This window comes from Xyrauchen texanus, chromosome 10, assembly GCF_025860055.1.
Source record: "Xyrauchen texanus isolate HMW12.3.18 chromosome 10, RBS_HiC_50CHRs, whole genome shotgun sequence".
Classification (NCBI taxonomy): Eukaryota; Metazoa; Chordata; class Actinopteri; order Cypriniformes; family Catostomidae; genus Xyrauchen; species Xyrauchen texanus.
This window is the reverse complement of record NC_068285.1, coordinates 2,216,552-2,243,551: the sequence shown is the minus strand read 5'-3', so window position 1 is coordinate 2,243,551 and position 27,000 is coordinate 2,216,552. Positions and strand designations below refer to the sequence as shown.

General features: G+C 42.7%; 3 protein-coding genes across 20 annotated transcripts in view; 1 reads left to right on the top strand and 2 right to left on the bottom strand.

Moving 5' to 3' along the window:
- Nucleotides 1-27,000, bottom strand: part of LOC127650628 (NACHT, LRR and PYD domains-containing protein 3-like) — an 857,046-nt gene that overhangs the window by 25,810 nt on the left and 804,236 nt on the right. The gene's annotated exons all lie outside the window — the stretch shown is intronic.
- The window catches only part of LOC127650627 (NACHT, LRR and PYD domains-containing protein 3-like), a 710,662-nt gene that overhangs the window by 580,587 nt on the left and 103,075 nt on the right, over nucleotides 1-27,000 (top strand). The window lies entirely within an intron of this gene.
- LOC127650640 (RT1 class I histocompatibility antigen, AA alpha chain-like) lies at nucleotides 6,644-11,018 on the bottom strand. Its single transcript, XM_052136208.1, has 5 exons — nucleotides 10,811-11,018; nucleotides 9,275-9,511; nucleotides 8,901-9,170; nucleotides 8,394-8,672; nucleotides 6,644-8,199 (listed from the first exon to the last, which is right to left on the bottom strand). Exons 1-5 carry the CDS (start codon nucleotides 10,878-10,880, stop codon nucleotides 8,057-8,059), a joined length of 999 nt encoding a protein of 332 aa, XP_051992168.1. The 5' UTR covers nucleotides 10,881-11,018; the 3' UTR covers nucleotides 6,644-8,056.

Here is a 27,000-nt window from a genome sequence, read left to right as displayed (position 1 = left end):
GATGGAGTCATGACTGTGTGTTTGGAGTCAATATAAACTCCTGGAGTCTGTTCTGCTCTAATAACACATTCACTGTCCGTCACAATAATAACAGAACTGTCATTCGTCCCCCTTCACACGACTGTAAGAGAGTAGGAGTGTATGTGGACTGTCCGGCCGGCACTCTGTCCTTCTACAGCGTCTCTGACACACACACACTCACACACTTACACACACTCATCACCACATTCACTCGACCCCTCTATGCTGGATTTGGAGTTTATCCTGATTCCTCAGTGTGTGTGTGTGAAATGGATCATCAGAGACACACACACACAACTGGATGAGTGAAATATACTCACTGTATCTCACATCAACACAACTCCAAACTCTTTCTACAAATCATTTCATCAATGAAACTGATTGAATTCAATACAATGACAGTACTTTGTGTCTCACTGTGATGTGATTGAACTTATTTACTATCAGATTCAATAATAAAAATAATGATTTGAAATGAATAAATGAGTCTATATATGAACTCTTTATTAAACACACGGCACATTCAGATACTCATTGTTTTATTTATACTAAATAAACATTTACAAATACAGAATTCTTGTGATTTTTCTACAGTATATAAATCTTAATACTTAACAGACAATTCTAGAAAAAACAGCTTCACACTTTTGCATTCATAAATGGATTTATAAGAACTAATTACAGGATCATTTAAAGTTGGTGTAAATTTGACAGATTTTAAGAGTTCACTCATTGATAAAAGTCAAATGCTGTCATCATACACACACCCTCATGTTGTTCTGAACCTTACACCTTTTGTGGTTTCTCTGTTTTTACTATCATAATTAATCTGTTGTTAATGCTGAAATGTTTTTAGTTTTTCACGACAGAAAACATTATTTTATAATAAATAATATTTTTCTTATTTTAAAGTAACATGCAGCATTGTGAGAAACTCACTGACCTCATGGCAAATGTTTCGACCTTTTACATGTTTTCATGAAAGATACTTGATGCAAAATTGTCAATAAAAGCAGTATGTTGAAGACAAAAACTTGAAAATGTCATATTTGGGACATAATATGATAGAAAATAGCAATAAATTAATTGATCAGGTATTTTTATGTTCTTGCTCTTTTAAAGGTTAACACACATTAATAATTAATTATATTTAATTAAATTAAATGTAATATATTTAAGTATATTTGTTGGTTAAATAAATATCCAAATGCAATTTTATTAGTTGGAGATTTTAATATTATACTAAATAAACAATAGATAAATGGCCACCAGCTCGACCTAACGTAAAAAACAATCTTAAAAACTTCATGGATCAATTCAATCTTATACATATTTGGAGAACCAAATTTCCACATAAAAAGTAATTTACCTGGAGTAATAAAACAGGGTCTAGTCAATCTAGAATTGACTTCTGGTTATTGTCTGAGAGCTTTAACAAAGATGATGTGGAAGTTGATATTATTTCTACTCCTCTAACAGATCATAAAGCTATCAGTGTTCATATTAAATTATCTAATACAAGTTGTTTTACTAATGGATCTTATTGGAAACTTAACAATCCACTGCTACTATATGAGGAAGTAAAAAGTAATCACTGGGTTGATATGTAGCTTTTGGGATAAAGCCAATAAGGAGATGCATTTTGTTCAAATTGGGAACTTCTGAAATTTGAGGTCAGTAAATATTGAAGCTGAATAGCCAAACACAAAAGAGCTGAAGAATCCAACATTATTGTTGAAATAACAACATTTGCAAATAAATGCCCAGACAGCTTATTGGATGAAGAAAAATTATTATTATCAGATCTGCAAATTAAACTAGATGAACTATATAGAAAGAAAGCTCAAGGTGTGTTTGTCCGATCAAGGAGACGCTGGCTCGAAGAAGGTGAACAAAATTCACAATACTTCTTTAATTTAGAGAGACACAATCTTAATAACAACATTAATAAATTACATTTGAATGGGGTTGGAACAAAGGACCAGAAACTAATTTCCAATTACTGTTGTGAATTTAAGAAAATATATACATCCAATTATTCTCAAACAGTATCTGATGCTTTTCTGAGTTCTATAGAGGTGAAAACTATTGATGAAAATGAACTTTGTGATATGCCAATTTCTGTTGAGGAAGTGATAAAGGCAATTAATCATTTAATAAGTAATAAATGGCCAGGCACAGACGGTTTGACCACAGAATTTCATGAGCAATTTACTAAAGATTTGGCCCCTTTTTTGCTTAAGATGTTTAATGAAAGTATTAGTAATCAGTGCCTTACACCTACCTTGAATCAAGGATTAATCACATTAATACCCAAACCAAAAAAGGATTGACTTATTCTGGATAACTGGCGTCCAATTAGTTTACTGAACAATGATTATAAAGTATTTGCACTGATATACGCTAAAAGACTCAAAGCTGTTTTAGATTCAGTTATTGAAGAAACACAATCTGGCTTTATGAGGAATAGGCATATTACAAACAACATTAGATTAGTTTTAGATATTTTGGATTATCCTGAATTTAATGTAGATAATGGGTTTATTCTTTTTCTTGATTTCTGTAAGACCTTTGACTCCGTAGAGCATCAGTTTATTTTTGAGTCACTTACAACATTTGGTTTTGGAAAATTCTTCATTAAAACCCTTTATAAGAACAGCAGCAGTTCAATTAAATTGTTATTTGGCACATCTAGTAGGTTTAATTTATCTAGAGGGATTAAGCAGGGTTGCCCTGTCTCTCCATATTTATTTTTGATAATAAGTCAACTGCTTGCTAATCATTTACATTTTCATTTATGCATTTGGCAGACGCTTTTATCCAAAGCGACTTACAGTGCAATTATTACAGGGACAATCCCCCCAGAGAAACCTGGAGTTAAGTGCCTTGCTCAAGGACACAATGGTGGCAGCCATGGGGTTAGAACCTGTGACCTTCCGATTAATAGCCCTGTGCTTTAGCCACTACGCCACCACCACTCCAATCATTATTTAACCAAGTTTAAAAGATATAGATGAAAGTTGTAGCTTTTGCCAGCAGAAGCCAGAGACAGCTGTTCATTTATTTTGGCCCTTATGTGTCATTTTTTGATTTTATTGTTGGAAATGTTGATGAAAATGTTACATTACAGTGGAAATATGTTCTTTAGGTATTATTGTAAACTCCAAAGATAAACAAACCCACACTTATTTTATATATTATTTTATTTTAATGGCTAAATTTAAAACTCATAAATTTACATTTTCATTTTTTTTTTTTATAGTATTTAATAATGAAGTGAAGCATTATATGGAGTCAATATTGCCCTCGAAGAAACAAAAAGCTATTCGAGTTTTACAAGCATGTGCACTTTTATAATATTCTTATAATATTATTTATACCTCCCCCTAGCATTTGAAATGTTGTATTTGTATTGTTTGTTTTGATATTTTCTTCAATAATAAAAAAGAAAGAACTGGAAGTTTTCAGCAAACGGCGGAAGAAGAATGTTTCTGAAAGAAGAGACAGCACGTGGTGATAATCCAGAAGAATCTTTATGTGAGGACTTTATTTGGTTTTTGATGATCATTGTTTATTCTTTGAGTCACACTTTTCCTAAATTAGTCGATATAGGAACAATAGATACACTACTACCTTTTCTTTGTAAGTTATCAACATTCCTGTATGTTTAAATCTAGCTGTATTTTTAATCCTGTTACATCAAATAAATATGTTTTTGTCTTTTGTTGCGATGGATTTTGCTGCACAATTAAATTGCGTTTGGAAGTTGTGCATATGATTCTGTAGCCTCGTTAGTCAGATGACCTGCTTTCCATGGGTTAATACTGTACTGAGGGCAATTGCACTAACAGTTGAAGATTGCTTTCTAGAATATTCCGAGGAGATGATGATTATTGATCATATAGGGGAGTTTCATTGCTGTGCAGCAGTTGCAATACACAAAAAAAAAGTAGAAGAAAAAATGAATTGCCTATTTCATTGTTCATTATTAAATTGCCTTTTATGAATCTGATCATTCACATTTGAGTATTTTCTTATGCAGCTCTACCTTGAGAGCACACTTCATGCAGTGTAGGTACTGTAAATACACCTGTGCCAGTCAAAATCTGCTGCTGAGACACTACCGGCTCAAGCATTGGCACCCAGGCTGACGTGTCGCATTGTTGTGCCTGTTCTCCAAGTGTGTCTGCACTTTCAATACACCAGGTGCGTTGAAAACTCATCTACATCGGGTCCACACACATCCTGATAAAAGTACAGTGCAAAAACTCCCTTGCTCACATCAGTGGTCTGTGTGTCCTTTAGAGAAGCGAGACCAAAATGGAAATTACATTCCCTCTTAGAGGAAAAGAGATAGTCAATGAGCAGCCCTTGGTCTCGGTCATCAAAGAAAGATGGCCTGACCTCTTTTTGTGGGAGCAAGTAAGATACATTTTGTCTGGTCATAATTTTATCATGATTCTTTGTAGACTACGGCTCTACGGGGACTCCCCTTGTACCACAGGGAGCGTGATGCAATATCCAAGACTGTCTGGTGGGTTTTCAACTTTTGTTCATCTCATATTTTCATTCTTTTATGAAACGTGTGGTTATATTTAATAAAGGTGCTGACATGGTTTTCATGTGGCTCGTTTTCATCGTGTTTACATCAGGCTAGCACATGATGTGCTATGTTTTGTTTGCAAGAGTTTATTTGAGCATTGATTTTTCTATTTAAACTTATGCACAACCATTTTTCATTAAATTTATATAATTCTTAGGACACTGATTTAGAGGAGACTTACGCAAGAGGAGAGAAACTGGGCATCCTTGAAGTCACAGAGGATGACCTCTCACAGGCAACAAAGAGGTCTAAACTTCAGCATCATCCTGGAGGAAACTGGTCATGGAGGTCCTATCTGACTTTCCCACTGCTTTCATGGAACTCTTTGGACTTCTCTATGTGCTAAATATTGAGTTTCTAAAGGACTGAAATGCACAGTTGAGGCAGTGCAGAACATCTTTGTGGGATCGGGAGAAAAGTGTTACAACAGAGTTCAGTCCCTGAAGAATATGATTTTCTCTGTATATGGAGTTTAAGATGCTTTGAGTATTTTCAGATGCTTTTAATGTATACCTTTGGCATAATAATGTTTGGTTTAGATGTCACTGTATATTGTGTACTGGTGCATTTAGAATTTTTAAGACTTATTCTTGAATTCTCTTAAAAGTGAAATTTTGTTCCTCCTACATGCTACTGTTTAGTCACACATTTCATATTCAGTGGCAGGGTTTTGTAAAACTGTTTAAACCACCCTTTGCAGGGCTTTGCAGTTGTGGGCGGTGCTATTGCCATACCAGGCGGTGATGCAGCCAGTCAGGATGCTCTCTACAGTGCTGGTGTAGAACCGTGTGAGGATGTGGTGGTTCATTCCAAACTTCCTCAGCCGTCTCAGGAAGAAGAGGCGCTGGTGAGCCTTATTCACAACGGCCTCAGTGTGGACGGACCATGTGAGTTCCTCAGTAATGTGGACACCGAGGAACTTGAAACTGCTGACTCTCTCTACCGGTGCTCCATTAATGGTGATGGGGCTGTGTTCTCCGTCTTTCTTCCTGAAGTCCACTACAAGCTCCTTACTGACGTTGAGGGAGAGGTTGTGCTCCTGACACCAGCGTGTCAGAGTGTGCACCTCCTCTCTGTAGGCTCTGTCATCATTGTCAGTGATCAGACCTACCATCGTCGTATCATCAGCAAACTTAATGATGGCATTGGAGCTATGTGTTGCCATACAGTCATGTGTGTACAGTGAATACAGGAGTGGGCTGAGAACACAGCCCTGCGGGGCTCCAGTGTTGAGGGTCAGTGATGAGGAGGTGTTGCTGCCCATTCTAACCACCTGACGTCTGCCTGACAGGAAATCCAGGATCCAGCTGCACAGCGAGCTGTTTAAGCCCAGAGCCCGGAGTTTCTCATCAAGCTTGGAGGGCACTATGGTGTTGAATGCTGAGCTGTAGTCTACAAACAGCATTCTCACATATATGTTCCTTTTTTCCAGGTGGGAGACAGCAGTGTGTATTGTAGATGCAATGGCATCATCAGTGGAGCGGTTGTTGCGGTAGGCAAACTGCAATGGGTCCAAAGAGGGGGGAAGCACAGAGCAGATGTGATCTCTAATTAACCTCTCAAAGCATTTGCTGATGATGGGAGTCAGAGCAACAGGACGCCAGTCATTTAAGCAAGTGATTGTGGCTTGCTTCGGTACAGGCACAATGGTTGATGTTTTGAAGCATGTGGGGACTACAGACAGGGAGAGGGACAGATTGAAAATGTCCATAAAAACACCAGCCAGTTGATTCGCGCATGCTCTGCTGACGCGACCCAGAATGCCGTCTGGACCCGCAGCTTTACGGATGTTACAAACTGTGTTGTTTTCTTCTAGAGCAGTTATTATGATGGTAGCTCCCCAAAGTCATTTCACAAGCACGATGATTCTTAGATGACTGCCGATTTATTGAAAGATTCAACATTTGATCAACTCAAGATGCAGTAAGAACTCAAATATAGGCAAGAACAAACATAGAAGAGAAATACAGAATATAGAATGACACAAATAAACACAATAAATGTTCTGTGTAACTCCTCAAAGTTTAATGTATTTTCACAGAGTTAAATGAACAGTATTAATACACTCTATGTTCAGTTATTACTCTTCACAATGCAAAAATAATCCACATGACATAAAACAAACTGTAAAAAACAACCAAAAATCATCATAAACAACATGTTGAATGTGTTACAGAGACAAACATATAAATCACATATCAAATAAATGGAAAAACGTATTTCATTGGCTGATAATTACCAAAGGAGAACTGAAATCTTGGATTTTGTAACATCTTGTAACTTCAGATGAGCAGCACGACTCAATAAGAGACTTTTCATGTGGACAATCTTTTATAGAGTCTTTTGAGTTTTTATTGTTGTAATAAAAGTCACAGATAAACAGTTCCTTCCAAACTGGCTTAAATCTACCAATTAAAGATCTGTTGTTTCTTTAACACAAAACTATTAGAAACTTATTTAAATAATCAAGAATAAATCTTAAATTGACCTTGATGTCAGCTACAGTGTTATTAAAATAAAACTTTAAACAAATTCAACCATGAAATTATTAAAGTTAACACTTAATGGCATAAACACCAGCACACAAACAAATCTACAAACACAACACTGTGGAATATTGAGGAATAGGACTATTTTTACTGAAAATAATAATAATAATTTTAACACTTCAAACCTCCGTGAGCACCATCCCACAGAATTTGCTGAGATTAATGTAAGTGGAAATACAGTACACAGGATAATAAATTATAGCCCGTTTCATAAAAACACCAGATTCAGTTTAGTTTTTGTAATGAGGCTAAAGTTATGTTTATACTTTCTGTCACATTCAAAATGCAGCAAATGGATTTAAGACTTTGTTCAACTTTACGATGTGCCAACTGTCCTTTTGCCTAAGTGCAGCGCAACAGCAGGCCAATGTGTTTAATAATATTAATAATCTGTTTATTTGTAAAACATAGTAATAAATAGGGTTTACATAATACATTGCTTTTGGTCTTCATGAAATTGACTTTGACAATATGCATGCAAGAAATTGATCATAAAATAACAAAATATTTTCTTGTTATATTCTTATACATTCCATTAAAAAATATTACAGTATATTGAAGTTAAAGGGGCCGTTCACACTGAATGCGTTTGAGCGTCACGTGCCACTGTGTTTTTTGGACCCATCTCATGTGGCATAAAATAAATGATACGTTTAATAAAATCTTTTTATAGTATAATAAAGAGTTAAATTAACAGTAATGTTCCAAGTTATTCAATGATCAAGTTCTGGTGCAATTAATGTTGAATATTAATTTTCATCCTGTGAGATTTAGAAAGACACCTCAGACATCAAACCAAGAAATCTGACATACAATTCTTGAAAATGGATTCAAGAACTATTTTAAACAACAGAATATTTAAAGTAATAATTTCTGTATGAACTCATTTGAACTCACCATTAGACCTTTTTCTTTTGTGGATATTAATATAAATCACATTCATGAACACTGTAACTGCGACTGCTGCAACTATGATTGTTATACTATATGTTCTAGATGTTTCACTGCAGTTACTGCATTTTCCATCTGCAAAATTATGACAGACAAAAATATACACATTACAAACACAGAAATGTATAATAACATTCAACAACTATTTCCAGATGTACACTTTAAAGAAAGCTTAGCCTCGTTTACAAATGTGTGTTCAGGTCAGAAGCGACACAAATACAACAAATATCCACATATTCACTCAATACTGAAGATTTGATCATATTTACCCCATTCTGATATAACCGGCTCTTTTACACTGATGTGATTGACATGACACTCAAAACCCTCTTCCTCATTTCTGTGGATCTCCACACTGATTCTCAGCTGAAAGGTTTCATCACCGTTTGGTCTGATTCCAGAAGAGTTTACATGATCCAGTTTAATGCCATTCAACATCATATTCATCTCCAGGTGTTTGGGGTAGAAACCAGTGGCCAGACAGATCAGAATCAACTTGTTTTGGTCTTGAGGAGATTCAACAGCAAACACCTCAACATCTGGAAGAGCTGGAGTTAAAGGGACCAACAATAAATACTGATATAATTCATCACAAAGAATAATTCAGGATATATGCATCACATTCCAGAGTCTTATGACAACATGAACACATTCACATTTTCATAGTTTTATTCAATTAAATTCATCAGTCTCTTTAATTAGTTTTTATACAGGACAGAAATTGTTTAAAAATACTGCTAGAACTACTATTATTACTAAAACTTATTGAAACATACTTATTTGAGTATTATTAAATGTGGAGATCCAGTTCATGCAGTTTTTGAGTTGATCCTTGATGATTTGGTTTTCTGTTGTTTGACGGTCCCACTTCAGTTTTGTTTCTTTGGCTTTGGGATTTTTATTGATCCACTGTGTTGTGTTAAAATTAAAGGCAATAAAATCTTCTCCATCATAATGATACTCATCAAACCCCTTCAGATTCTTGATTGCTCCATCAGGAAGTTTCTCCACCTCACATCCAGCTCTTCTCTGAAGTACATGAAGCTCTACAGTCACAACACAAATATTGATTAGAATCTCACACAAATTATAGATAATTACAGTTTCATAACATATCTGATGATTGATCAGAGAAACCCATTAAACTCACCAGAACATTTGGAGTTTGTGCAGTTTGACAGAATATTAACCTGATGTAGAAACCAGTCTCTAGTCTCATGTAGTTCAGGAACATCTCTCCAGATTTCTGATTTCTTCCAGTCTTGTTCTTCATAACTGTAGTGGGAGATCTGTCTATCATCACACACACTAACAGCACTGAACATAGATCCAGAGAATGTGTCCGGTGTGGAAAGGGCGATGTGCTCATACTGGAGTGAGTGTTTTTCTGGGGAAAATAATGTAAAAACAGTGTCTTTGCAAAACATAAAGTTAAGAGTTAATGGTCTGGTTGTATAATTAAAGTCAGAATATGATGGGCTGTGTTCAGTAGCACTAAAGTGTTTGAGCTGTTTTTATTGAGCTTTCTCACTAAAATCATGCTGTAATCACTGATCCAGAACTGAACTGCAATAAAGTTGTCTTGATGTTTGACATTCAACATTCACAAATAGTCGCAAATTAATAAATAGCATTTGATTACAATGACTTACATTCTTACAACCAACTCCAAAATGTGCATCTAGAGTTCAGTGTGACACTCCTTTTCTATCCGCTTCATATGGGACTCGATCCAACTTCTCCTGCATGGGAGGTGGGTGCGCTAACAAGGAGGCTAAAGGCTACAACCTTGAACATTATTCGCTTGTGTATAAACCTCACTCTCTTGAGGTCAGGAGAGTGAGGTTTATACACATTGCACAGCTCCGTATGGGACTTGAACCGGCATCTCCTGCATGGGAGGCAGGTGTGCTAACAAGGAGGCTAAAGGCGACAGCCTTAAGTGTCAGTCGCTACACACATTTGCACACATTGCAATTACATATTGCGTTACATCAGCAATAATACACACCTTTGTAGCCCCTTTTCAAGTTGTTGAATGATATTGGTGTGCAGTTTGATAAATTTACCCATCTGAGAAACCATCTCTGAGCTTTTCAAGTTTTTCACAAGATACTACAGTTGCTCTGTCAATGGAGGTTATCTTAACGTGAGTGGAATCAAGCTTCACTGTTGAATGGCACAAATGAGTGTAGACAAAACAATATTTTTTTTCCCCAGTGAGATTTTAGGAGTGGAGCAAATAGGAGTTGCAAAAATCTCTACCTGGGCACCAATTTCCAGGGTCAATTGCCAATTTGAAATGCTTCTTTCTTCTGAAATGTTGTCAGCATTTAGAAGTACATTAGCATATTGATGACATTAAATGGAATACATATAGACTAAAAGCAGCAAAACTCCTTAGCTGTTCAATTTATGAAGATATTTGCATTATAAAATAAAGAGTTGTAAAGTTAAAACGATTAATTACAGAGAGGAGGATGATATCAACTGAAAAACATGAGACATCATTTCCATTTGTACTACAAAGATTTATAGTTAAAAGTTTAAATGACAAAGCAAGAATTGTGTGCTGAAATCACACTAGCTGGTATATATTTACTTGTGTACATTCATTTACAGCTTGAAATCTTTCGAGCTGTCTCTGTTCAGTATTATTAACACACATACACAAAAGGTTTCTTACCACACTTGACTTTGAGTGCACACACTGAGTAAAAAAGTATAAAAAACAGAGTAAAGAGTATAATAATCATCTCTCTTTCGAATTGTTAGTAAATAATCCATTCAGGATGATTCAAGTTACATTTACTGCAACATCTCGCTCACATTTTCTCGTCGTCAAATACTTTCAATGGGAAGTTCCTCAAGACTGCTGGAGTAACCTGTCACAACCTGCATCAGACTGTCAAAATGTCCTCACGCGCCCTTCTACTGAACACGGATCGGATTGGCTCAGATTAGTTTCGTACGCGTGCGCACATTATAAAAACTAAATCCGAGTAGCCAGTTAAATTGTCAATGTGAGGTGCTACGGGCGGCTTCAGTGACTAAAGCCGTCTTCTCACTGTCTCACACCTGTCGTATTTCACCCGTTGTGCCTAATTTCGACTGAAGCCTACCCATACACACACACCTACAGTACACACACACCAAAACACACCCACCCACACCTACACACACGCGCGCGCGCCCGCAAAGTACCGCCATGTTTCCACTAGATGGCAGTAGAAAAGTGGGAATTTCGTCTTCACCCAACCCATCCGAAAAGTTATACATTTTCCAGTAGATGACAACACAGACTCAGAATTTTAATTCAAATTATTTCAAACGTCATTGCCCTACATCCTTATGGAAACAGTTATCTGTGTTTCTAGTCAATTTCAGGTCTTTTTTATCTGCTTATTGAACGTTAAATCAGTTTGTAGCCTACTGGTATATTTTACACTAAGGTGTCACATGCTTTACAAAATAAAATGAGTTTGTCAATCTGACTTGTAATGTTACAATGTTGTCCAAATGAACACATAAGTGTATTTAATTTGCATGATAATGATTTTACTGGTATTTTGACTAAAGCACTTTTTGTAAATGTAGTATCTATGCAGTAAAGTTCTGTAATTGGCTCTTGGTGAAAATAAATAATGTTTTATTTCTACTGCACCTTTCAGCATTTAAGCAAAACGTTTTTAACAAATTAATAAGAGAAATCTACACAAACAAATAACAAAAACAACATAAACAACGTCATTGTTACCCATAAAAAAAGTCATTGTTACCCATCTGCCTGATTTCTGCTTCCATCATTCTTCAAGGTCAAGGTCAAGGTAACTTTATTTATCCCCGAGGGGCAATTTAGATTACAACCAGCAGTAACAAATATATTAATCAAACAACAACAATAAACACAACCACAGAAGAACGTCTAGGTTATGTATGTAACCTCCGTTCCCCGATGGAGGGAACGAGACGTTGTGTCAGAGAAGCGACACTAGGGGTCTCTCTTGAGCGCCGATATCCACCTCTGATCTATGAAAAAAGGCCAATGAGAGTTGGCAACCAGTATTTGCATGTCCCGCCCCCGGACATACGGGTATTTAAGCGGCGCAAATACGGGAGTTCATTCAGGATTTTTCTGAGGAGCCGGAAATGGTCCGGCCACAACAGGGGCTCGGCTCAGCAACATGGCAGGGGAGACACAACGTCTCGTTCCCTCCATCGGGGAACGGAGGTTACATACGTAACCTAGACGTTCCCCTTCTGTCGCTCTCTCCACGTTGTGTCAGAGAAGCGACACTAGGGGTCCACTTAAAAAGAGCCATGCGCTGAGCCGTGTACGTGATCTGCTGATACAGGAGCGAGCAGGTATTCCTACGTGCAGAACGACCAACTGTATCAGGCTGCACGTACCCTTCCCCAATGCCCCATTTAAGCCATCAGGATTCCTTATCGTTACCCTGGAGGGGGGGAACAAGGTGACGGCCGCCAACATGGGAACGGGCCAGCCTGGCTGGGCCTCTTTTCTCTCTATGTTTCTCGCATAGAGCAACTACGGCCGGGGCCCTTACACGCATTGAAGGAAGGGGGTCTTAGCCCTTAGTAGGGCGGAGGAGACCCTGCGGAGGCCACACCTACCCGGGAGGGGAGGCAAATTTTGAGTGGCAAATACATCGCATGGCCTATACTTAGGTCTTATGCGGAACAGTAGTGCGGTGGTAGATCCAGCCTCGCAGAGGGGGGGAAGCATACAGCATGGCACCCGAGGCAGCTGTAACTGCCTAAGGAAAACACGGAGTCAACTCTCGTGAGGGGACAGAACCGTGGTTTTACACACAGGGGGAGTCCGAACAGGAGGCCTTACCTGTGGGGCACCTATACCAGTACAGGGTAGCTAGTGGTACCCGCAGTGGTTTGGGTCGGCGAGTTCCTCCGCAGAGAACTGCGACCCACGAGGGCTAGGGAGGAGTCAACCAGTGTCCCAAACCTGGGATCTCCTGGGAAAGAAGGCGCACTGTTTCCCCTGGTTAGGGGGAAGGGCGCTGGGTGCAAGCGATTCACCCGGTCAGATCGTGGACGTGCAACCGAGTTCTACGGGCTCGGTACCTGAGAGAACACGGGACGATACTGACTCAACTCGGAGATTGTAGAATCTCGCAAAAGTGTTAGGTGTTGCCCAGCCCGCTGCTCTACAAATGTCTGCTAGGGCAGTGCCCCTAGCCAGTGCCCACGAGGACGAAACACTCCTGGTGGAGTGGGCTCGGACCCGCAAAGGGGGGGGCACGGCCTGGGTGTGATAAGCCAGGGAAATGGCGTCGACAACCCAGTGGGCAAGTCTCTGCTTGGAGACAGCATTTCCTTTCTGCTGTCCCCCAAAGCAGACGAAGAGCTGCTCAGAGCATCTGGTACTCTGTGTGCGGTCCAGGTAAATACGTAAGGCACGTACTGGACACAGCAGTGAAAGGGCTGGGTCTGCCTCCTCCCGGGGCAGCGCTTGCAGGTTCACCACCTGATCCCTGAAGGGTGTGGTAGGAACCTTGGGCACGTAGCCCGGTCGCGGTCTTAGGATCACGAAAGTGTCTGCCGGACCGAACTCCAGGCAAGCGTCGCTAACAGAGAACGCATGCAGGTCCCCGACCCTCTTGATGGAAGCGAGCGCGATCAGCAGGGCGGTCTTGAGAGAGAGGGCCCTGAGTCCAACTGAGTCAAGCGGCTCGAAGGGGGGTCTCCGGAGTCCCATAAGGCTCGGGAAGAACACCAGTCCGCGAACAGACGCCACTTCAGGGCGTAAAGATGCCTGGTCGAAGGGGCTCTGGCTTGGTTAATAGTATCTATGACGGCCGAAGGTAGGCCGGCTAGATCCTCCGCGTCCCGTCCAGGGACCAGACGTGGAGATTCCAGAGGTCTGGATGCGGATGCCAGAGCGTGCCCCGTCCCTGAGAAAGAAGGTCTTTCCTCAGGGGAATTTGCCAGGGAGGGGCTGTCATGAGGAGCGTGAGATCCGAAAACCACGTCCGGTTGGGCCAGTAGGGGGCCACCAGAGTGACTTGCTCCTTGTCCTCCCTGACCTTGCATAGCACCTGTGCAAGAAGGCTCACTGGGGGAAAAGCGTACTTGCGCAGCCCCGCGGGCCAGCTGTGCGCCAGAGCATCTGTCCCAAGGGGAGCCTCTGTGAGGGCATACCAGAGCGGACAGTGGGAAGTTTCCTGGGAGGCAAACAGGTCTACCTGGGCCTTGCCGAACCTGTCCCAAATCAGCTGGACCGATTGGGGGTGGAGCCTCCACTCTCTGCCAGGCAAGGTTTGTCTTGACAGCGCGTCCGCTATCACATTGAGGTTGCCGGGGATGTGAGTGGCGCGCAGTGACTCCAGTCGCTGCTGACTCCAAAGGAGGAGACGACGGGCGAGCTGTGACATGTGGAGGGAGCGTACTCCGCCTTGGCGGTTTATGTAGGCCACCACCGTGGTGCTGTCTGTCCTGACTAGGACATGCTTGCCACGAATCAACGGAAGAAATTTCTTCAGGGCAAGAAAAACGGCCAGCAGCTCTAGGCAGTTGATGTGCCAGCGCAGCGGGCCTCGGTTCCACCGGCCTGCGGCTGCGCGCCCGTTGCACACGGCGCCCCAACCCAACTTGGAGGCGTCGGTTGTAACCAGAACGCGACGGGACACCTGCTGCAAGGGTACTCCTGCCCGTAGAAAGCAGAGGTCTGTCCAGGGTTTGAAGGTTTGGAGGCAGGCAGTGGTAACTTCCACGCCGTGCGTGCCGTGGCGCCATGCTCGTCTCGGGACTCGAGTCTGGAGCCAATGCTGAAGTGGTCTCATATGCATCAACCCCAGTGGCGCGGCCGCCGCGGAGGATGCCATATGCCCCAGGAACCGTTGGAAACGTTTCAGAGGGACCACGGTGCCTGGTTCGAAAGAAGCGAGGCATTCCAGCACTGACTGAGCACGCTCGTTGGAGACGTGCTGTCATTGAGACTGAGTCTAACTCCAAACCGAGAAAAGAGATGCTCTGGACCGGGGTGAGCTTGCTCTTTTCCCAGTTGACCTGAAACCCTAAACGGCCGAGGTGCTCGAGCACCTGGTCTCTGTGTGCGCTTAGTAATTCCTGCGAGGAGGCCAGAATGAGCCAATCGTCGAGGTAATTGAGTATGCGTATGCCCGCTCCTCGTAGCGGGGCAAGAGCTGCCTCTGCGACCTTCGTAAAGACGCGAGGGGACAGAGACAGGCCGAAGGGGAGGACCTTGTACTGATACGCCTGGCCGTCGAACGCGAACCGTAGAAAGGGTCGATGTCGAGGGCGAATTGAGACGTGGAAGTATGCGTCCTTCAAGTCTACCGCTGCGAACCAATCTAGATGCCGGACGCCAGACAGAATTTGTTTCTGGGTAAGCATTTTGAACGGGAGTTTGGACAAGGTCCGATTGAAAACTCGCAGGTCCAAGATCGGTCGTATGCCGCCGCCTTTCTCGGGTACAACGAAGTAAGGGCTGTAGAAACCCTTCTTCGTTTCGGTCGGAGGGACAGGCTCTATCGCGTCCTTGATTAGAAGGGAGGCGATTTCCTCGCGCAGGGAGTGGGCATGTTCGCCGTGCACTGCGGAGGAATGAACGCCCACGAAGGGGGGCGGAGACCTGGCAAACTGAATTGCGTAACCGAGTCGGATGGTCCAGTGCAGCCACCGTGACGAGCTGGGCAGTGAAAGCCATGCCTCTAAGCTCCGTGCTAGGGGCACCAAGGGGACGAGTATTTTGGATGTACCCGGCGGGGCTTCGCAGCGGTGCGGAACGGGTAACGCGGCGTCGGGAGGCGCTGTGGCGTCCCGAGGCTCTGGTGCTGAGAATAAACTCAAAGCACTTACCTTGTTCCGTGCACCCGGCAGGGGGCGGGTTCGTGACTGAGAAGGAGGTCTGATGCTGGCGTCCTCTGGACTCGTCTGAACCGGCCGGCCGGGGAACAGTCGTGGGGCTGAGGGCGGAAGCACCGCATCCTGGGCGCCGAGACTGTTGAGGCCTGAAAGCAAGGTGCCGTGAGAACGGCATTTGCGGGCCATGTGACCCAGAGGTAAAGGAAATAGCTCTTTTATTGAGAATTTGGGTACCGCAGCCCCCGACAGGGGGTACGGCAAATGAAAAAACAAAAGATTCTCCTCCCGGCCCTCCACCGGGGACGGAGCGGTCTTACCATCTCCGGAGCTAACTTCTCGTCCTCTGGGTCCGCTGTCTCAGGGACACCTGGGAGCCTTCCGGGTCCTCGACGGGGTCCGTGAGGCAGGGGGCGTACGCTTCCCGCGGTTTGCTCGACGCCGGGGCTGAGAGCTGGGCCCAGGTTGGGGCGGAGCAGAAGGTCTTCTGGCCGCAGGAGGACGCCCTCGGCGAGCAGGTGGGGCCTGGGCCGTGGCGGCAAGCTTGCGGCGCGGCATGATGTGCGAAATGGCCTCCGTCTGCTTCTTCACCAGGGAGAACTGCTGGGCAAAGTCCTCAACGGTGTCGCCGAAGAGGCCGAACTGGGAGACAGGGGCGTTGAGGAAGCGAGTCTTGTCGGCTTCACGCATCTCAACCAAGTCCAGCCATTGCTGACGTTCCTGGACCACCAGGGTGGCCATCGCCTGCCCGAGAGCCTGCGCTGTGACCTTCGTCGCTCTCAGGGCAAGGTCGGTCGCTGAGCGCAGTTCCTGCAGCGTGTCGGGATCAGGGCCACCCCCGTGCATGTTGCAAAGTGCCTTGGCTTGGTGGACCTGCAGGAGAGCCATGGCATGCAGGGCAGAAGCGGCGCGTCCGGTAGCACTGTAGGCCTTCGCGGTGAGCGAGAATGTTGCTCTACAGGACCGGGAAGGGAGTACAGGGCGGCCCCGCCAGGTGGTAGTGCTTCCGGGACATAAGTGGAGCGCAACAGCTCTATCCACCTGGGGGATCTCCGTGTACCCGTGGCGCGCTCCGCCGTCGAGGGTGGCGAGGGCGGATGAGCAGGTGGCGGTGCGACGAGTGGAGAGGGGTGCTCTCCACGAAGACGTCAGCTCATCATGCACCTCCGGGAAGAAAGGAACCGGGGGGGGGGGGCGAGGCTGTGAGCGGCGCCCCACGCCCAAGAACCAATCGTCCAGCCGTGATGGCTGTGGGGAGGATGGAGGGTTCCAATCCAGGCCCACGCTGTTGGCTGCCCGGGAAAGCATATCGGACATCTGCGCGTCGGCCTCCTCCTGGGCGTGCAAGCCCGAAGGCGGCAGCCCAGAGGAGCCCTCAGCGTCAGAGCCCACGCCCTCCGATGTCGCGGCGAACTCATCTGCTTCCATCGCAAGAGGGTAGGCAGACTGGCTGTGAGGCGAGTCGCCGCCACCTCGAGCGGGGACGGGAGTCAACGAGCGTGCTGGGGCGTGGGTAGTCCGAGGGGGCGTACCCGGCGGAGCTGCACCCGCTGCCATCCCAAATCACCTCCATCGCCAGCCGCATCGTCCTCAATCCCGTGGGAAGAAGGAGCGACGCGGGGGGCGGCTGGAGTGGCTTGCTTACGGTTGTAAGCAAGCCGTGACCGCAACGTTGTCATGGTCATGTTCTCGCAATGAGAACATGAACCATCCACAAACGCAGCCTCGGTGTGATCGCTGCCCAGACACACGAGACAACGCCTGTGGCCGTCGTAAGCGGAGAGTACTCTACCGCATCCAGAAACAACACAGGGGCGGAAAGGCATCTTTAAAAAGACGCGTCCTTAAAAGGACGTTCAACGCCGCTGTGTTTTTGCTCTTTTAGAGGAAATTACTCTTTTAAATAAAATCACTCTTTTATGAATGAAAGACTCGTGAGAGATCTTTCTTATCTGCAACTGTCGATGCGCTCAGGGGCAGGAAGTGCACAGCCGTGCAAACAGGAGAAAGCCGCTGTTGTGCGCCGTAGAATCCAACAGCATGCAGCAGAGGATAGCAGGAACTCGGTGTGTAATACGCAGCAGTCTGCAAACACGACCATCGGCTCCGAAGAAATTTTCTGAATGAACTCCCGTATTTGCGCCGCTTAAATACCCGTATGTCCGGGGGCGGGACATGCAAATACTGGTTGCCAACTCTCATTGGCCTTTTTTCATAGATCAGAGGTGGATATCGGCGCTCAAGAGAGACCCCTAGTGTCGCTTCTCTGACACAACGTGGAGAGAGCGACAGAAGGGGAACATAATTTATATTTGAATTTACCGGGTATTGTTAACAATGGTGATAACAGTCGGAATAAATGACCTTTTTAATCTGTTTGTTCTGCATCGCGGCCGACTATATCTGCGCCCGGATGGCAGCAGCATAAATTCATCCCACAAGGGATGACTGGGGTCAGCCAGGATGGCTCTCGCCTTCTTCAAAGATCTGACCTTATACAGGTCATGTAGGTCATTTAAGGGTGTGCCAACAATTTTGCTGCATACCTTCACGATACCTTGCATGCGATTTTTCTGTTTAATAGAAAGTGACCCGTGCCAACAGATAAAAGAGAAAGTAAGAACTGATTCAATAAAACAGGAATAAAACATTTCCATAAAAACAGTGTCGACATTAAAACTACGAAGCTTACGAAGAAAGTGCATGCGCTGATGTGCTTTTTTACACACAGCATCAACCTGGGACTCAAAGCACAGTTTACTGTCGATTACAGTCCCAAGATATTTGTACTGCTGCACTAGTTCAACTGGCTGATTGTCCATCACAACAGGGGAAATGACAGTGGGATTTCTTCTAAAGTCAATGCACATCTCTTTCGTTTTTGCCACATTAATATTTAAAAAGGAGGATTTGCACCAATCAATAAAATCATCCACTACAGGACCGTGTTCAGGGTCATCACTACTGAGGAGGGACACGATGACAGAATCATCCGCAAATTTTATAATGTGGCGCGGTTCATGATGGCTTTGGCATTCATTTGTTTATAAAACAAATAAAAGAGGGGAGAGGACACAGCCCTGGGAGGACCCAGTAGAAGAAAAAAGTGCATCTGATAAAACACTGTTCACTCTCACCCTTTGTGACCTCACTGTTAAAAAATCCATTAGCCAGCAGATCCAGTATCAATGTTATAAATGTTCTTCAACCTGTCTGCTAAAACATGGGGCTGAATGCAGTTAAAAGCGGAGGAAAAGTCAATAAATAGTAGACGGACAAGAGACATGGCCCCCTCAAGATGTTTAAAAACCATGTTTAAAAGTGTCCCTATTGCATCGTCCACACCTCTGCCCGACCTGTAGGCGAACTGGAAAGGATCTAACTTATCCTGTACAGTGTCCAAAAGTGCATCCTTCACTAGCCTTTCAAAAGCTTTCATGACAAGAGATGTAAGTGCCACTGGTCTGAAATCATTGAGGGTCTTAGGAGTTTGAATCTTAGGCACAGGAACAATTATTGAGTCCTTCCAAAGACAAGGGACCCTATGCAGGTGTAGAGACAACTGGAAAATGAAGCAGAAGATGTCTGCCAGCTGAACAGCACAGTTCTTCAAAACACGACCCCCGATCCCATCGGGACCTGGACTTTTCCTTTCTTTTACACCGCAAAAGAGTTTCAAGACCATGAATTTATCAATGGAAACAATATTATTCACAGGATTTAAATCAACATTTTTAAAAACAGCCACCTCCTCACTAAAATCATTGATATTAAAACGATTATAAAAAACTTTCAGTTCATTAGAAAAGTCCAGATCGGTTTTTCCATTCTGAGTAATGGAAAGCTTTTTGGACTGCAATCCCATTATGGTTTTCACGCCCTCCCAAGCAGGATGTGAATTTCCAGTACGCAGCAAGTTTTCTACTTTGTCTTTATATACGCGCTTGGCAAGCTTGAGTTCCCTCTTCAACTGTTTAGATAATACCCTGTGCTGTATCATATCCCCCTGATTAAAACTAATGTTCCTCTGATTAATTATGCTTTTTACTGATTTAGAGACCCAGGGTTTATTATTTGGATAAATGAGAATGGATTTTTGGGAGATGATCATTTCCTCACAAAAGGATATACACTCACCTAAAGGATTATTAGGAACACCTGTTCAATTTCTCATTAATGCAATTATCTAATCAACCAATCACATGGCAGTTGCTTCAATGCATTTAGGGGTGTGGTCCTGGTCAAGACAATCTCCTGAACTCCAAACTGAATGTCAGAATGGGAAAGAAAGGTGATTTAAGCAATTTTGAGTGTGGCATGGTTGTTGGTGCCAGACTGGCCGGTCTGAGTATTTCACAATCTGCTCAGTTACTGGGATTTTCACGCACAACCATTTCTAGGGTTTACAAAGAATGGTGTGAAAAGGGGAAAAACATCCAGTATGCGGCAGTCCTGTGGGCGAAAATGCCTTGTTGATGCTAGAGTTCAGAGGAGAATGGGCCGACTGATTCAAGCTGATAGAAGAGCAACTTTGACTGAAATAACCACTCGTTACAACCGAGGTATGCAGCAAAGCATTTGTGAAGCCACAACACGCACAACCTTGAGGCGGATGGGCTACAACAGCAGAAGTCCCCACCGGGTACCCATCCTCTGATGGCTACTTCCAGCAGGATAATGCACCATGTCACAAAGCTCGAATCATTTCAAATTGGTTTCTTGAACATGACAATGAGTTCACTGTACTAAAATGGCCCCCACAGTCACCAGATCTCAACCCAATAGAGCATCTTTGGGATGTGGTGGAACGGGAGCTTCGTGCCCTGGATGTGCATCCCACAAATCTCCATCAACTGCAAGATGCTATCCTATCAATATGGGCCAACATTTCTAAAGAATGCTTTCAGCACCTTGTTGAATCAATGCCATGTAGAATTAAGGCAGTTCTGAAGGCTGAAAGGGGTCAAACACAGTATTAGTATGGTGTTCCTAATAATCCTTTAGGTGAGTGTATAGGCAGACACAGTTTCTGTCAGTTCATCTAAATCCGGACAAGCTTCGGAATGGAAAGAAAGGTTTAGTGTACTGACACAAGCAACACTGTGTGTCACATAACATATCTTATTCTATTTACTTAAACAGTTTTTTTCTTGGTTATTTAAACATTTCTTTAGCAAACAGTAAGTGCACACACACACATCCCATGTCAACCCACACAGTAATGCTATTTCTTTATTTGAGCATGCAAATCATAGAAACACAACAAAAGGCAAACATTAAACATGCAGAATTAGAAAACAAACATGACAGTAAATCAATCATATAAAACATTCAGCATGGTATCCCATTTTTTTAAAATCTTTGAATACACAGACCATTCCATAATTGTGGGAACAAAAAATTTCCCCTGTGCCTAAACATTTTTTTTCAGTTGAGAACTATGACTATAGACCTGTGGTTTCAATCAAATGTAATGAAATGTTTTGAATGTTTGGTAGCATCTGTCCTCAAAGAAGATATCAGATTATCACTTGACCCACTTTAGTTTGCTTATAGGCCTGTCCGGAGCACTGATGATGCTATTACCTGTATTACTCATCTTGTTAATAAGCATTTAGAAGATCCACAAGCCTATGCATGGTTACTCTTTGTAGATTTTAGATTTGCTTTTAATACTCTTCAACCTCACTTGCTCATTAAGGAACAGAGAGAGTTGAATGTGAACACTTTTTTCTTATTAAATGGTTTTATTCATGTTTGAAAAATCTCACTCAGCAGGTCAAGATCAATAATTCAGTTTTTGAAATTAAGAGTATTACTGTAATGTTGGGGCTCCCCAATGTTGTGTCCATTCCCCCATTTTATTTACACTATATACTAATTAGTGAGCAAGGAGTATGGATAGTAATTTTATTTTAAATTTTTCTGATGACACTGGTGTTTTGAGTTTAGTGCACAAGAAAACCTGTCCTCTCATGTATTTTTCAGAAGTGGACAGGTTTGTACAATGGTATGACAGTAACTATTTGACTCTAAATGATAAAAAGACCCCTTAGGTCTGTGGGGGACCACAGTCCAGTAATAATAGATGACAATGCTATAACTCAAGTTTCTTCATATAAGTATCTAGGGGTCCATATAGATACTGTATTGAGCTAGTCTTCTCAAATTAATAATATTTTGTTTTTATATATTTGACTGTGTATGTGTACATGTATTTATATTTAAATAATACTTCTTAAGGTTTGGCACTGTAGGTCTATAGGAGCTTGAATTGTATTTAGTATTTTTACATTGTGTGTAATGTACTTAAATTATATTGTGCTGTGTTAGTAATTTTGAATTATGTTGTGCTTGTTGTATGTGTTTGCTGTCCACTGGCTGCTGTGAATTGAGTCCAAGACAAATTTCTCTAAGTGGGACAATAAAGTATATTCAATTAAATTCAATGTCCACCCTATCTGGATTCTACCTCTCTGTTCATCTGACTGGATGCCTAAATATGGCCACTTGTTGTTTTATTATTATTATTATTTTGTGTGTGTGTGTGTGTGTGTCTGTGTGTGTGTGTATGTATGTGTGTGAGTAAGTGTTTATGTGTGTGTGTATGTGTGTGTGTGTGTGTGTGTGTTTATATGCGTTTGATGTACGTACACTGTTCATGAAAACGTAAACGTTAATTTAATTTTATAATTTAATATGAATATTTCCCTCTAGTCATTTATGAGCTAGCTTTTATTAACCACAGTTTGGTCACGTTTAAAATTACTAGAAAAGGTTTATCTTTTTGCTGAGTCTGAGGTATTTATTTGTGTATTTTTATTAAGATATTCAATCATTTCTGTTCATTGTGAAATTGTGTAATGAGTCTACATAAATATTTGATGCAGTGTTGAACATTAAATGAGAAAAATACATGGGTAGTGATATCACATTCTTCACATTTGGTATAATAAACGAGTGTTCAATCTTTTTATTTTGTTGCTACATTAACGAGTATTCCTCATAATTATCTTTTGGATTATGCATCTGCATACTAAACTTTTATTTCAATAACACTTCAAAGTAAAATAATGACAGCATATTTTTTAACAACAACAGCAAAAACAATTGTTTATTCTGCAGAAGTGGAAGCCCCATGTTTTGTCCATGCGCCGATGACGTAGATCAGGTCTCGGTTTAGGGTGCGATGATGCCGCGTGCAGAAGAGGGGGTGCTGAGAGGCACCAAAACAAACAACTAAAAAAACTAAAAAACTAGGTCAACTTGTTGCAGAGCCCCAGTTTTTTCCATGCGCCGATAATGTGGGAGATCAGGACTCGGCCTCAGGTGTGATGATGTTGTGTGCAGAAGAGGAGGTGCTATGCGGTACCCCAAAGAAACCCATGACGCTAATCATACAGTTAAATTATTAGGCTATTATCTTTAAGAATGACAAATTGTGAATGGCATTGCAGAAATGTACCTAAAATGTAATGTTGAAAATCCCTATGACACGGATGTCATTGAAGCTCCACCCATTGTTGACAGCTGCAGGCTGTTGGGACTCTAATAAGTGGCTTAGTAGAGCAGTTTACTCTCTGTCCTTGTCTCTGCTGCTCAGGAATACTCATATGGTGTTGTGGCTGTGTATGTTGAGGTAAGTTATCTTTATTTGGGTTGTTTAATATATGGTATTCTTTGAATTGTTTGTCATGCAAATTATTGTTGACTTACTGTCTTTGTTTATTCACATTCTTAATGTATTTGTTTAGAAACCAGTCTGATGCACCTATGAAATGACATGTACTGGCATTGGTGAAAATAAAACTTTAAAATGGATGTTTCCTCAAGGTGTTTTAACTGATGCCCCATAGTGATGCTCCCCCTGCGAATCAACAGTATCCTAGGAATCTTTTACATGGTCATTCAAGCTGGAAATTTAGTATTCCAATGGACCAAGATCAGTTAATTAGCCAATGCCATGTAGACAGTCTTCAAGACAGACCAAGCCTCCAGTCTATCTTGAGGATTATGAAAGGACACTTCCTAGCCATTCAGTTTCCTCAGCCCCAGTCCAGAGCACTATCAGATCCATTGTAGAAGTTAAATCTGAACTTTGTGACCCTGTCTTACTGGAGATGAAACAGTTGAAGGAGTTTGTTATGGAATTGGGCAAAAGTGTGAAACAGATACAGTAAATAGTAAAGTTAATCCAATGTGTTCTTCAGCAAGTTATTGGTCATCTAAAGCAAGTATTTAACATTTATCTGCACCTTCCTAACCTAATATGGACTCCCTTGCCCCTTCTGCTGTGACTGAGTCTAGCATTATTTCAAGAGCTGCGAGATTTTCTGCAGGAGCATCAGAATTAGCAAGCTATTCCTGAGTTAAGGTCACTACCATGTGTCAGTAGACAGTCTTCTTTGCCTCCACCTCCTCCCTCCATGGTACCAACTCCTCAGTACTAATTATAGTATAATAAGTATACTAATCCAGTATATCCTGGATTTTGGCAAACAGTATAAAGCCAATTGTCAATTCCATTGGATGCTTATGATGGTCAACGACCTCAAGATTCCCAGGGTGTTCTGTCATCGTCCCTGTGGAGCTAAGGAGGGTGGGGCCGGGCTGGAATGTCGCACGCCGGAAGTGGGGAACGGCCGGCATCCGCAGGGTGAGTGGGGACTGGATTCCCCGACCACCTGGAGCGATGGAACCGATGCCAGGGGCAGAGGAGTGCCCTGCCGTCCCCCAGAAACGCGGAGGGGTCGAGGAGTGTCCCCACGTGCCGCCAGAAAAACGGAGGGGCGTTCTGTCCACTGGGGGTCGGATGTTTGACTCCGGTCCGCCCGGGGAGGAGCGGCTGTTGTCTGCCTGAGATTGTGAAGGAGTGTTCGAGGACCACGCGATGGCACATCAGAGAACCGGTGAGTGAGTTCTTCTCTCTCTCCTCTTTCTTTCGCACCATGTTGGCCTTTTCCCTCGCCTATTTTGTTTGTTTTTTTGTTGTTGTTGTTGTTGTTGTTTTTCCCCTCCTGTCTCCTCCCAGGTCGAAGAAGGCGGGGATGACCAGCCGGCAGATGGGTGATACCCTGAGGCAACACCGGGAGGAGTGAGAGGAAATTACTGGTGGCTGCCCTGTATGTGTTTATGTTTGAGTGTTTTTGTTTAAGTTTGTCATTAAACATGATTTATATTGACAAGCTGGTTCTCGCCTCCTCTTTGCCCCTCCCTTACTATCTCAGTGTCCACCAATTTCTCTGCAGGTTTGGCGTAATCCAGTAGCGGAAAATGAACATCTTAACAGTCAGTTACCTGTTCCATCTACTTCAGCATTTGGCACAATTAATCCATCATCTCTACCCCTTACAGTTCAAACTGAAAATCTGACTAATCATGTTCAGCAGCAAAGGAATATCAGGAAAGTTTTCGACTAATGTAACAGTAGCCTAATCTGCTGTTCAAGATGCTCAGTCTTCATTTCAGTCCGTTTGGGCTGAAGCATCCCAAGTCTGGGAGACCTATTTGGCAACAACAGAATAACCAAATGTTATAAAATGATCATACACCTTGTGTTTCTCAGACTTCAGATCAACTGCCTGTTTCAAGCTCTCAAGCAGGGTTGAAATAAGCCATCCTCCGAAATGCCATCCATCCTCCCGAATTGAATCGAATTGACTGCCCTTCCTTTCCATATTTTTGTAAAGAGGATCCTAAACAGTTCATAATGTTAAAGATGGCTCTGAAGAATTAATTACCAAAGGATGAGACTGAGCAGTATAAATTCTAGATTCTCCAAGACCATTTATAATTGGATTCAGCACGAAATTTAGCTTTGGCTTTTTCTAACCACTCTCTGCCGTTTAGTACAGCATGGGAAGCCCTCCAGCAGAAATATGGTCAGCCACATCAACTTGTACTGAGGGAAATTGCTGATATCATGAGTCTTTCAAATATTAAAGCTGGTGATTCACAAGCCTTCATTAGCTTAGCAGTTCATATCTGTGCCCTGGTGGGCATGCAACAGTCTTTGGACCAAGGTGAAGGAGCAGCAGAATTGGCTTGTTCTTCTCATGTTCAACCACTTTTGAGTAGACTTCCCCCTGATCAAGTTCCTAATAATACCCAGCATAGTAGAATCACTCATCCAGGAGAACCTTATGACTTGGTCAATTTATCTTTGTGGCTTCAAGAGGAAGCAGAGTGTCAAGTAGTAGAAGCACAAGTCGGTGCTGTCTGGATGAGGCCTAATGACCATTTTGTGAATGAGAGGAGACCAATGAGGCAGTATCAACCAACTAAAACGATTCTTCATGGAGTGAGTAGTGTTCCAGTGAGAAAGGCTAATGATTCTTCTAGTCTGATCCAAGATTCGAGTTTCTATGAAGGAAAGGAGTTCCTGAAATTCCCATGTCTATTTTGTAATGGTGATGATCATCATCTGAGTAGATGTCAAGAATTTAGCCTGCTTTATATGGAGAGTGTGAGAAAATGGATCAAAGAGAACCATTGCTGTTGAAGATGTGGCAGGGGTAATTTGGCTTCCTGGTGTGATCTAAAGAAATGCTGTCTTAAATGTAAAGGTAAACATCATGAGATGAATCAGAAGAAGCCAGATTCCGGTGTTTTCTTACTTAGTCATCCAAGCTGCTTTCCTAGAGTTCTACCGAAAGTTGTAAAAGTCCTACTGAGCCATGATGGTAGATGTATGGAGACCTATGCAATCTTGGATGATGGTTCTGAATGGACAATGCTTTTACCCATTGCAGCACAGTATCTGGGATTGAAGGTTACAGCTGAAGCATTGGTGCTTAGAACTGTTCGTCAAGATGCAGAGGTCCTTAGAGGAGCCAGTGTGAACTTTACCATTTCTGCAGCATGTTCCCAGCAGAAATACCAGGTCAAAGGGGCTTTCACTGCCCAGGTCCTTCCTGAACAATCCTAGCCTTCTGAAACAATTCACTCATCTAAAGGGTCTCCCATTGGAAACCTTTAATAAAGTCCAGCCTAAGCTTTTGATTTGTGCCGATC